The sequence below is a fragment of the Petaurus breviceps genome, unplaced genomic scaffold (assembly GCF_028583685.1).
Source record: "Petaurus breviceps papuanus isolate PSGF00001 unplaced genomic scaffold, PetGlider_PUasm1.0 90317, whole genome shotgun sequence".
Taxonomy (NCBI): Eukaryota; Metazoa; Chordata; class Mammalia; order Diprotodontia; family Petauridae; genus Petaurus; species Petaurus breviceps.
Genome location: NW_027187217.1, coordinates 401962 through 414333, shown reverse-complemented (window position 1 = coordinate 414333; position 12372 = coordinate 401962). Strand labels below are relative to the sequence as shown.

The 12372-nt window shown below is 53.5% G+C and overlaps 1 protein-coding gene across 1 annotated transcript in view; it reads right to left on the bottom strand.

Annotated features, from left to right (window-relative positions):
* Nucleotides 1-12372, bottom strand: part of DEAF1 (DEAF1 transcription factor) — a 45362-nt gene that overhangs the window by 27135 nt on the left and 5855 nt on the right. Inside the window, exons 5-9 of the mRNA XM_069107921.1 lie at nucleotides 9599-9738; nucleotides 7740-7805; nucleotides 6907-7033; nucleotides 6274-6399; nucleotides 3152-3280 (exon numbers count right to left, since the gene is read on the bottom strand). Coding sequence (XP_068964022.1) covers nucleotides 3152-3280; nucleotides 6274-6399; nucleotides 6907-7033; nucleotides 7740-7805; nucleotides 9599-9738 — 588 coding nt within the window. The remainder of the gene's footprint in view (nucleotides 1-3151; nucleotides 3281-6273; nucleotides 6400-6906; nucleotides 7034-7739; nucleotides 7806-9598; nucleotides 9739-12372) is intronic.

Below are 12372 nucleotides of genomic sequence, written 5' to 3'. Positions count from 1 at the left end.
TTTCTTTCTTTCTTTCTTTCTTTCTTTCTTTCTTTCTTTCTTTCTTTTTCTCTCTTTCTTTGTCTTTCTCTCTCTCTCTTTCTTTCTTTCTTTCTCTCTCTCTCTCTTTCTTTCTTTCTTTTGAGTCATCTTCTATAAAATGACTAATAGGGAAATGTTTAAATAACCTATATCTGATTGTTTACCATCTCAGAGAGGAAGGGAAGGAGGGATAAAATTTGGAACTCAAAATTTAAAAAAAAAAACAAATGTCAAAAAAAGTTTAACATGTAATTGCAAGAAAAAAGACTTTTTTTTTTAAAAAAGGAGGACACAGTTGGCTGCCCTAAGGTTCCTTCCAGCTATAGTTTCAAATACCACTCTTGACCCTTCCTGGCTGTGTTACGCTGGGCAAGTAACCTGCCCTTTTGGTGCCCAAGGTCTCTCTCTGAGACACTGAATCTGACACAAAGAAAAGGAGAACCATTCAAAGTACTAGGAAACCCAAGGAATGGGCCAGGCAAACTGGCCTCTGGTCAGCCCTTTGGCTGCACAGATTTTTCTTGGTGGAAGCTGGGGCTGGCACACAGAAGGGGTTTAAGGATGTTTACTAAACTGAACTACCCTAAAAAGCAAACAACAAAAAAACAGCCAATCAGCAAAAGGAGCCCAAACTCAGAACAGAGTCTGGAAGAAGCAGATGAAAGGCAACATCTGCATCTCACCAATCACCGACAAAAAGACCGCTCTGCCTTCACAAAGCAGGGGGTCTGTCCCAGCCCGCCTTTTCTCTTAGGGACCTCCCTGCTCCTGTGGGACAAGGATGGTCACAAGCAGCGCCCCCTACTCTCCCCAGACCTCCCTGATTCTGTTCTGTCCCAGGCCCCCCACTAGCAACTCCGTCTACCACTGACCCCCACCTTCCTCAACGTCCTTCCTCTTCACTCCCACAGTCACTCTTCTTTTAAAAAACAGTTTCACTGACAATTTTTATCTTTCCACCACTCACATGTCCCACTGTATCCCTCCATCATCCTTCCAGAGAGGAAAACTACGCAGCAGATCTGCCAAGAAAGGATATGCAGCATTCTGCAGCCACAAGCCCCCACCTCTGCAGAGAAGGGATGTGGGAAATTTGGTTGAGACCAGATCTATTGAACGTTTAACTCAGGACCCCAAAGAAATCTTCCAAGGGAGCCAAATCCAAAGATCAACGTGCGCACCTTCCTCCCACTAGACCCCTCAAGCATGTCCTAGGTTGGCTCCTTTCTTGGAATCCCACGGGAGGGACACCTTGCCCAGGCTTGGGAGGTGCCTCCCCCCCAGCCCTGATGGATGACTCACTGCCCTACTCGTGGATTATGTCACTGGTGGTACTCAGCACTTGCGAGTCTGCACCCTTCAATGACACGCACTTCCCCTGCTGTAACGCCCTTTCTACTTGGTTTTGGCGCCTAGCCATGCTCCAGTGGCTCTCCCATAACCAGAGTATTATAAGTCCTCCTGACAGCATCGAGGTCTGGTTGGCAGGCGCCTGCTGAAGCCCTTCTGTGTGCCAGGTGTAAGGCTGAGATCACCCTGATTCTCCCTGGACTCTTTCAGGTGGCAGCCAGGGACCACCCCCTTCCATCTCTCCTCAGATCTTCGGTTCGTTACTCGTCCTACTCAGATGCCTGGGAGAGGTGGCAAGGTACGCCTGAGTTCACATCCAGCCTCAGACACTCTCTGGCTGTGGGACCTGTTTGCCTCAGTTTCCGCAAGTGTGAAATGAGCACAGCACTTCCCTCCTAGGGCTGCTGAGAGGATCAAAGAGCCTAACATTTGCACAATATTTACTCAGACAACAGGCGCTTAATAGATGCCCGTTTCCTTCCTTTGTAATGGGATGAGGATGTCTTTCCCAAGACTGTGTCAGTGGAGTGGAGCCTTGGGAAAGACTGTGGGTCACCTCTAAGAAAGCCAGTCTGTCTGGGGGGACCATCATGTGTGGAGAAGCTGCCGAGGTGTCTGCACGAGCAGGAGGGGCCCTCACCTCCACGCAATCCTGTGGCTTTTGTAGCCCTTGGAGGGGGCGACCACTTTAAAAAAGAAGTGCACGTGTTGATGACAAGCCTCAGAGACTCCCCCACTCCAGCTGGCCTCTAACCAGGAGATTGTTTGCTGACCGAAGAATCCAACAAAAATCCCTCAGGGGGAGAAAAAACAGTAAACAGATGGTGAGCCACGTCTCTGCTCATCTCCCACCAGGTAAAATGGACTGAGCCAATGGGCAGCAGCAGTCTCTGGAGCTGCTTAGGTCCTCTGGGGAAAGGGCCAGTGCCCTCATCCAGAGACGGACACAAGGGACATTCCAGGTGGATACAGGGACCCCAAAGATCTGCAGAGGTGAGGAGGGTGGGTCCTTCAGGGACCAAAAGCACAGACTAGGGGGCCAGGACTCCTGCCATGTGAGTGGATCAGCACCAATGCCACTGTGGCTGGATGATCATGCCATACTGAGGCGAGAGGAAGGGCTTTAAAAGCCAAGCAGGGAAGCTTGCTGTTGACCCCAGAGGCAAGCGGGAGGCCCTGGGATTTGTGATGGGGGGAGCAGGGGTGACAGACTTTTGCTCTAGGAAGCTTTGCTTCTGATAACTAAGTGGAGGGTAGCTTGGAGAGGCAGGGAGATGTGGCAGCAGGGCTAAGGCAGCTTTGGGAATAGAGAGAAGGGTGGAGGGAAGAGAGGAAGCAGGGATGGCCTTGGGTGGCTCCAATGCTCAGTACCCTACCCCTTTTTCACACATCCTGTATGACACCCCCAGACTAGGAGACTACAGAAAACAAGGCTGCCCCTAAGAACTGGCCTGGCTGTAGGTGTGGGAGCCCAGGAGGAGACACCATCAAACAGGCCCAGCATCTGATTCAGACACCAAGGCTCCTTCTACGCCCCCACTATGAAATCTCATGGTTCAAAAAGAATTCTGAACTTTTCAATGTTTTTGAACCTTTTTATATCTGTAAGTACGCCAACAAAGAATTAAAAAACTAAATCCCCACGGAAGGACGACCATTTCTTCGTCTCTCTCTCTCTGGGCTGTACTGTTTCACAGAGAAAACAAAAGTTTTTTCCTTCTTGGAAAAATGCCATCCCCTCCATCACAGATCCAGCCCCAGGGAGGCCCTGGAAACTTACCTATTTTGGGATGAGACGTTGGCAATGCAGCTTCTGGAAATGGTGAGATTGGGCAATTGTCCTGATAGCCAGGATAGTGAGGCTCTGGATGACTGACCCTGCAAGACGGCTGCGTGCTGCTATCTTGTACTGTTGGACAACAAGGGTGTTATCAGTTTCCAGGTTTTAAACTTGATATGACTTCAATCTATGAAAATACATGGGTATTTCACGTATGTGAACGGAGTCTTCTAAGCAGATTACCTAAGATAGTGGGGAAGGGCAGGGCCTCGTTAACCTCCAGGGCCTTCCTTTCTGTCACTGATGTCCATCCCAGGCAGGGCTGGTAGTAGGTCAGGGGATCAAAGGGTCTAACCAATTTAGGAACCCATCTGCAGCTCTGACCACTGTGGCCTGGGATCCCCGATCAATGATTCTGAGCCCATCCACGTGGCCCAAAGTCTGGTGTTCTCAGAGCCCCTGGCTTTTGTCCTCAACTGTTTCCCCAGAAGGGCAAGGCTCCTGGCTTCATACCCTCAGGTCTCCCTTCTTCATGTCTTTGACATCAAACTAAATGCTGACTTTTCCTCATTCCGCTCTACTGATTCCGTTTGTGCCTTTTAGCTTTGTGCAATTTCATGCCCATCTTCTGACGACTCAGTTTGGTTATGTGGCCTCCCCAAGCCATTCTGGGTGATGGGCCAACCCTGGGTACTCCCTGGGGGTCTAAGCACATCTCTCAAGCAAGAGGGGCATCTTCCTGAATGACGCTACTCTCCCAGGGACTGACCTCCTCACTAGTTCTAAAACAGTGTCCAAGAGCTTGGACGATTCCTTCCCGTCGATGCAGCTGGAGTCTGGTGACACTCTGCCCCTTCAGTGTTGCATCTTGCTCATGATTTCTCTTCTACTAATTCTGCTACTGTATCAGATTCTATAGAAACCGCTCCTTGGCATGTTAGAGAGGGCTCTAAGTCTACTGGTTAGTTTAGGTGCTGTGGTCATCCTTTTAGGTTCAAGTTGGGGGGATGCTGAGGTCCTTTCCATTTCACAAATTCTATAATCCTATGATACTGGCTCAGCCCAACTAAGGACAGTAATTATCTCTCCAATTACATTATTCTCCTTTTATTTCTGTAAGAAGTGTCATCATTGGGGCGGCTAGGTGGCGCAGTAAATAGAGCACCGGCCCTGGAGTCAGGAGGTCCTGGGTTCAAATCCAGCTTCAGACACCTAACACAAAAACTAGCCATGTGACCTTGGGCAAGTCACTTAACCCCAACTGCCTACCAAAAAGCAAAAATAAATAAATAAATAAATGAAATTTAAAAAGTGTCATCATTTTATTTATATAAGTCATGCATCCTGGTAGGTTAGTTCCCAATTACACATTTTATAACTGAGTGCAATTTCTCTATTGCCATCTGAATTAATTTCTTCATTGATTCTCTGCAGCTGCCTAAGTAGTATTTCATATCTCCTCTATTTTCTCTTTCTTGTCACTACTATTCACCATCATTCCTAAAACTGCAGTGAATAAATGAGAGGCAGCGCACAGGGACAGCTGGGCCGCGCAGTGGCTGGAGCGCCAGGGAACGCCTGAGTTCAAACTCAGCCTCCGACAACTACTGGCTGTGTGAGCCCGGGCAAGACAATCACCCTCGGTGTTCCTCAGCTGTCTCCTCTGTGACCTGAGGATAACAAGCTCTCAGGATTGTGGTCATCCCTATACAGCACTGCGCGTAGTGCCCGGCATGACATACATGCTAGCTGTGATTACTGTTATTATTGTTGTTTATACTATAATAGAAAGACTGCTCAACTTGGAGTCAACGGACCTGAATCAAAGTCTGGGTTTGATGCTCACAACCTACTGCTTCTCTGTCTGTAAAAAGAAGTGGGACAAGATATCTTCAAAGGGCCTGACTCTAGATCTGATTCAACGATCAATACTGGGGAAAGACAAGGTTGGTTTGACTCCTCTACCTATGGCAAAGTTTTCAGTGTTTCTCTATTACAAATAACATTCACCTTGGTTTTAGTGAACTACTTAATATTAATATTAAATAATATTAAACAACAACCCTTCTATGCCTAAGGATTTTTGAATTTTTAGCATAAATGGCTGCAAGAGCCATTTATCAAAATTGGTTTCTTCATTTATAATCATATGGTTCCTTTTGCTTATACGATGAATTATGTTAACTTCTTCCTGAACACTGAGACACTTTAATTCCCTGTATAAATCTAACTTCATCACAGTGAATCATTTGGGGAATATAATCTCTTGGTTAAGAAGTGTTCCATCAATATTCATTAATGAGACTGGTCTACAAATCTCTTTCTATGGTTTATCCCTTCCAGGTTTGGGTATCAGTATCCCACTTATCTCATAAATGTAGTGTTTCCTTTCTCAACTACTGAGAATCACGATAATTTAACTACAAATTGTTTTTTAAATTATTCTCTCATTTTTCATTGCACTTCACCTCACGACAACTTGTGACAGTAGTGACCGCCTTCCTTCTTGCACATTTTTCTCTTGGCTTCCGTGACACCACACTTTACCAGGTCTTCTCCTACCTGATCTGACTCCTCTTCCTTCATTTCCTGTTCTTCAGACAAACAGACCTGCTCCCTGACCCCCACACTTCACGTACTATCTCCAACAGGCTGTAAAGCACTCGTTCCTCCCCTGTGCCTATTGGGAATCATGGTGTCACTCAAAGCTCTGCTGTGATGCCCTCTTCCCAGTCCCTACAGCTGTGTATGTTCTCTCCCTGCTGAACTACCTTGTACTGATTTACTGGGGTACAGACTGCATCTCCCACCCAAGTAGAACTTAAGTGCCCTCCATCCACAGTGCATTATTGCTGACTACAGGAGATGCTTTATCAAAACTAGAAAATACATGCTGAACAAATTCTGATTTCTTCGGGCTAAATGGGGCAAGGTCAACCCTTCCATTTGTTATTTTTCTAACATCACAGTTCCCCTAACTCTGACCAAGAATTTCCATATAGTCATATATAGGGATGCCTAATATCTTGCTTAATAGGGATTATTCTTTAGAATTGGACTAAATAAATGTCCTGATAGACACTCGCTCTGCACCAAGACAATGCTGAGTCCAGACAAATTACCAGTTGCTCCAGTGAAGACGTCCCCCTGGGCCGGACTTTCTGAGATGATAGCTGTGGCCTCCACAGTTGATGCTCGGTCAAAGGTCAGAGCACCAGAGGTAGTGAGCTGTCCAGGAGTCACGGTAACTGGGAAGATCAGAGGTGTCTTTTTGTCGTTGGTGCTCAAACCGAGGCCCCATTCCCTATCATTAATGGATATCCCTAAACCATCAGCACTTTGATGAACAGAGGTAAGAGGAATGATTTCAGCCAACACGCAGGAAGAGGAGGAAACCCTGACCTGCAATTAAAAGGTCAGCTTCCCCCAAAAGCTGAGATGACCCTAGGGACACAGAGGAACATCTGAGGCTGCCATCAACCCAATCCGCAGACCACTGGATGGGACTGAGCTTGCCAAAGGCCCCACCTAGCCCTCTTTCCCCTGTTGGCAGGTTTTCTCTCCCCACTGCTCCCCCAGCATTCCTCTCTTGGTCTGTCTCTCTAAGACAAGCGCAATCTAGAGGCCCCAGGAGAGAGGCTCCAGTAAGGAAGAAGAAAGCTGGGGATGGCAGTAAGCTGCTCCAGCAATACGGACAAGGGTGCCCTGGCTCCGAGGGTGCCACCCACAAGCAGACCGACTCCTGGAAGACTTACAGGTGGTGGTGGCTGTAGCTGGAAGCAGGGGGATGTTCTTGGAGGCATCTTTCTTCACGGGGGGCGTCGGCAGCTCACTCTCCTTCTTGCGCCTCTTGTAAGGTACAAACAGTCTGACAGGGCCACTCTACAGAAGAGCAAAGTCAGCTCTCAGATGATGACTTGGGGGTGGGGCCTCCCAGAAGGGTCATGAATGCGAAGGCTCCTCCACGCAGCAAGGTTCATTAGCCCCATTTTAGAGAGGACAACACTGAGACTCCAGAGGCGGAGGGCCTTGTCCAAGGTCAGTATGAGGAGTGTCCAGAGCAAGGGAAGGGGCTTCAGTCGCCCTGGCCACCCTCCCAGGGTCCCTTGTCCCTGAGGTTTGAGGAGGGCCCGGTCAGCCGTCAGGCAGCTTACGTGGAGCTTCTGGTGACAGGGAAGGGACAACCTAGACTGCTGCATCCTGAGGAGACTGATTTTTGGAACCCCCTGGCGATGTTCCTCCTCATCCCCTGCCCCCACCCCTCCCTAGGACAGGCTGGCTCTACATCCCTGACACCACTGCCCTCTCACCTGCCCCTGTCATCTCTTCACCAAGATAAGCATGACAGGTCACCTTGGATACCCTGCCCTGAGCTTGGCCAGCCCCTCCCACAGACAGAGCTTCATTTTTCAAAGTCTCTGTCATGAGAGACGGCACAGGGAGTCGGGGGGGGGGGGGGGCCCAAAACAGCCTCCATCTCTGAGAAAGGAAATATCAGGCAGGCACCAGCCCCGGGAACAGCTGCTGCCCCCTGGTTGGGGGAACCATTCCTCTAGCATGTGTCCTCCGGGCCCAGCTGTGGACTTACTAAGGTCATGTCGTCACAGCAGGCGGCACACGTGCAGGAGGCAGCGTGAGGGTTGAGAATGCCATCCTGCAGGGTGAGAAGGGTGAACACAGGGTGAGGCCCGCCATTACTCCTCCCCCTCCCCCTGCCCCAGCAGCAGCCACAGTCATCCAGCCCAGGCCAGGTCACTCCAGTCACATGTGGGGCCCCAGAATGTCTACAGAGGGGAGAAGTGTCCACGCTGGGAGTTCCTCACACAGATTTCTGGGCCAAAGGAAAAGTCCCTGCCTGCCCTCCAGGAGTTTCTATTCTGGGACCTCATCTACATACAGCTGCCCTTGGGCTGCTGGGAGACTGCTCAGGGACAGTGGATGGTCTACAGACTCAGAGGAAGCAGAGCGTAAGGTAAGGCACACCAGGCAGGGGGTCGGTCAATGAAAGGCATGGAGGCAGGAGACGAGGCAGTCAACAGGCCAGGCTGGCAGTAATGGAGACAAGGGGGTTTGAAGGAGCTTCCTAAACAGGCAGGGGTGTCTGGGAAGAACCCCTGGCTAGCTCTTGGGTGGAGCCAAGAACTCCCAAAGGCAAGGGGAGAGGAGACACTCCACAGAGGCAGGAGAGGAGAAGGGCCCCAAATTCTGAAAGGCTCTGATGGCCAAGATGAGAAATACATACATACATGTCCTTAAAAGGACAGTCAAAGATGTGGTAGTACCAAGATGGGGCACAGGAGAGCACAGGAGAGAACAGGGTTCACTCAGGTGGCTCCCACTGTCTGAGTGAAGCATGAGGCTGGGGGTGGGAAAGGGTCAGAGGGGCAGGGATGTTGGGGGAGGGGTCAGAGGGGCAGGGATGTTGGGGAGGGTGTCAGAGGGGCAGGAATGTTGGGGGAGGGGGTCAGAGGGGCAGAGGGCAGCAGAGAAGCTTGAGGAGCAAAGAGAAGACCCTGGCAGCAGTGCTTCCCCCCCCTCCCTTGACCCTCCTCTCTCAGAGGCCAAATTCAAAGATCTTTGTTTAGCATCTTTCTTGGTGTTTCTGCAGCTTCTGCCATTGCTGGTGGTGCCCCTGGTATGAGGAGACTGAGGCCGACAGTGGTGGAAAAGCCTGGCCTTGAAGCCAGGGAGTGATCAAGGTCCCATTCGGCCTCAGGGGCCCCTGAAGATGCCCCAATTTATGGCACCAGGCCCTGGCCCCTACCCTCTGAGAAGGCCAGGAGTCTGCAGAGAGCATGAGACGGCTTGGGGCACGCAGCCGGGCCCCAGTCACTGGCCCAGTAGGGCAGGATATTTCTTCCCAGGTGCAGGGGAAGGTCACCATCTCCAGAACACTTTTCCTGTTCTCACCCCCACCCCCAAGGCATTCTGCATCTCCCCAGTACCTAGGCCTCAAGCTTGCTAGAGGCTGGCTGCTTCCCCCAATCGAGGCCCACCTCACTCAGCCCACTGACTTGGTCCTTGGCCCTCGGGCTCCATCTGTGCCCACCCAGGCCCTGGAGAGAAGACCCAGCGGCTCGGCCCTACGTCCTCATTCAGCCAGCAATAGCGCCTGTTGTGGTCACTGCCTGAGACCAGGCCTTGAAAGGAAATTGGGGGGGGGGGGGAGGGCACAGCGGAGGGTCTGCAATGGAGTGCCTCAGGGATCTGGGCTAAGCCCTGTGTCCCGTCACCATCCAGGCTGGGACCAGAGGGGGACGGGAGAGGGAAGCGGTCAGCAGATCTGGCTGAGGTCCTTCCACCACAGGGCTGACCCTCCTCCCAAGGTGGCTGGAGGAGCAGGCTGACACTCCCGGACAGAACCCAAGCTCCCGCCTGCGGGTCTCAGACTCAGCACTGCACGAGAGCCAAGCCCAGGCCCAAAGCGCAGTGGAAGCCCCGCATCACCTGGATGAGGCACTGCAGCGGCCTCCCAGCGTAGCGGATACTTCTCTTCCAGTCCTTGCTGCTGGCTCTCCCTGCCATGGCTTCGAACTCCGTGGGGCTGTACCAGCTCTCGCCCTGTTTGATACAGCGACCACGCCCGCCTATGAGAAACACAGAGGCAGGTGCCTTCTAAGACCAGGCGGGGGCCCGGGGCATGGAGGAGTGGGGGCCTGGGTAGGCAGCCCGGGACAGCAGGGGGAGGCCCTGGCAGGGAGGGGTGATTTCTCTCCTGCTGTGCCTGTTTGGGCGGTGGGCAGGTGGCATTCTTGCCCAAAACTGCTCTTGGAGGCCGGGCCCTCCTCCTGCTCCCCACAAGGGCAGAAATCACACCATCCCCTGGAGAGCAGGGGCTGGACCCCAGAACAGTCACCCATCCATACCACACGGGCATGGCCAACTGCCCACCACTGCTCACATGTGTGCACATGTGTGGCAAGGCCGTGGAGGGATGATGGACTGGAGAGGGAAGAGACCCCGGCCCCCCAGTCCCCTCACCACTGTCGGCCACAGCGACAGGGCAGGTGCGGTGAAGGAAGTCTTGATGACCACGGAGAAGTCTGGGGTGACCCGTAGGCTGGGCACCTGAGAGGAGGGGGGCCCACAAGGTAACAGAGCGAGCTGGGCAGATGCACTGGATTCAAGATGAGGTGCCTGTGGGCCCACCCAGGGAGAGCCAGTCAGGGAAGTGCTGAGGGACCCGAGCAGAGGCCCAGGACGGGCCCTGAAGGCCGCCCACAGCAGAGAGGGAGGAGGAGGGCTGGGGGAAAGGCAGAAAGCAGGCAGTCTTGAAGTGCTGCCTCTGGGCCAGGTGCTCCACAAACATCTCATCTGAGCCTCGACAAGCCAGGGAAGGCAGTGCACCCTCATTCTATATCTGCAGAAACTGAGGCAGGCAGAAGCCAAGAATGATGAGGACAGAGAAGAGGCCACTGGACTTAGTGATGAAAGGGTCACGTGTCTGTTGAGGGAGAGCAGATGTGGAGACCGCAAGCCCCAGCAGCCTGCTGAGGTGGGATGGGGGAGGCACAGGGACCATTGGCTGGAGAAGATGGACTATGGCTCGCCGCCATCCACTCCTCTGCAGCTCCCCCGGGAGTCTGGAGCCGACACCCCACCCTCTGCCCAAGAGCCTGCCCACCCAGGGAGTGCCAGGCCCGGGTGCTGGCCATCACTCCCCAGTGCTCCAACGGCCGGCCCTCCCGAGTGCTCTCGTGTGCCCCTCGGTGGGTTGGTCTGGCTCATCCGGCCGAACCCCGGCCAAGGGCCGAGCCAGAGGAAGCCCCGCCCAGTCTGTGTCATGTGTGCTCTATGGAGGCGATGCTTGGCCAACACAAGCAGCTTTACCCACTGAGGCCCTTGACCAGAGCTGAGCTCTCTCATTCCTCCGTCAGCTGGGCTGCTGGTCACCCCCCTTCCCCATCTTCCCCGTCCCCTCATCTCTCCTGCCAGCATCCCTTTCTCTAGGCTGCCGACTCCTGTTGCCCTCCTCTGTTTCTCTCTCCTTCCTTTCTCCGTCTCTCGCCCCTCAGTGGGTCGCCTCGGTTCAGCTGGGCATCCCGTCCCGCCCCACGAGCCCAACCCTCAATGACGAGGGTGTGAACTACGGAGTGGCTAGGATGTGAACAAAGTGCCAGATCTGCTCAGCCAAAGAGCCCGGGGCTGGGGGTGGGAAGAGGCCTGGAGAATGGCAGGACAGCACCAGGGCCCTTGAGAGAAAAGGGGAGCCCTGGAGGAGACATTTGGGGACGTCAGGGGCAGCCTGGGCTTCAGGGGGCAGAGGGCAGGCAGGATGCATGGGCCTCCCAGTTAGCTACAGGGGAAAGGGTCTTACAGGGCACCCATGTGCAGGGGACCCAGCCAAGGAAAAGAACTAGGAGAAGCAGCACCAAGGCTTTCGAAGGACAGTGAGCTTGGGCACACACAGGGGCCAGAGAAGCCGAGGGTACCAGGTGTCTACACCAGCACCAACAGTCTGGGATGGTTCAGGAGTGGCAGGACCCAGCCTAGGCCCGTGAGAAGCAGCTGACCCTCCTTGCCCCCCCACTGACCAGCCTGGCAATGGCCTCTGGGGGTACAAGAGACCCCCTGAAAACATTCTTAACCCCACAACTGCAACCACAAAGGTGGCGATGATGGGGAAAGAAGTGTGGCTGACTGCTCCACAGCCACGCCCAGGAGGACCCGGGGAACAGGCCACTGGACTCACAGCCAAAAGCCTTCCTTGGAGCTCTCCCCTGCCCCCCCTGTGCCTGGCACAGGCCTTGGCACAAAGTATGACTCAACAAAGGGAGCCTGAAAGTCAATCCACAAACACCCAGGCGCACCCACTGTGAGCGTGCACTGGGCTGGGTGCTGAGAGCACACTAGGAGTGAGGGTGCTCAGGGGGCATCTCTCTGTCACAGAGAAGAAGGTCTGCTGCACTTCAAGAAAGGCAGAAGTGAGAAGGAAAAGTGACCGGGGTGAAAGCAGGGGTGAAAGAGAGCCCAGGGAAGGACCTGAGTGCTGCCAGGAGCAGGGAGGGCCCTGCTGAGAATGGGAGAGGGGGGCAGGAGAGAGGGGGAGGGGAGACAAGAAGGGGGCAGGAGAGAGGGGGAGGGGAGACAAGAGGGGGGGGGGGAGAGGGGGAGAGCAGACAAGAGGGGGCGGGGGGGGGGGGGGGGGAGGGAAGAGGGGGGGGGGGGAGGGGGGGGGGAGAGGGGGGGGGGGGGGGCAGGACCCCAAACAGCGGAGAAGG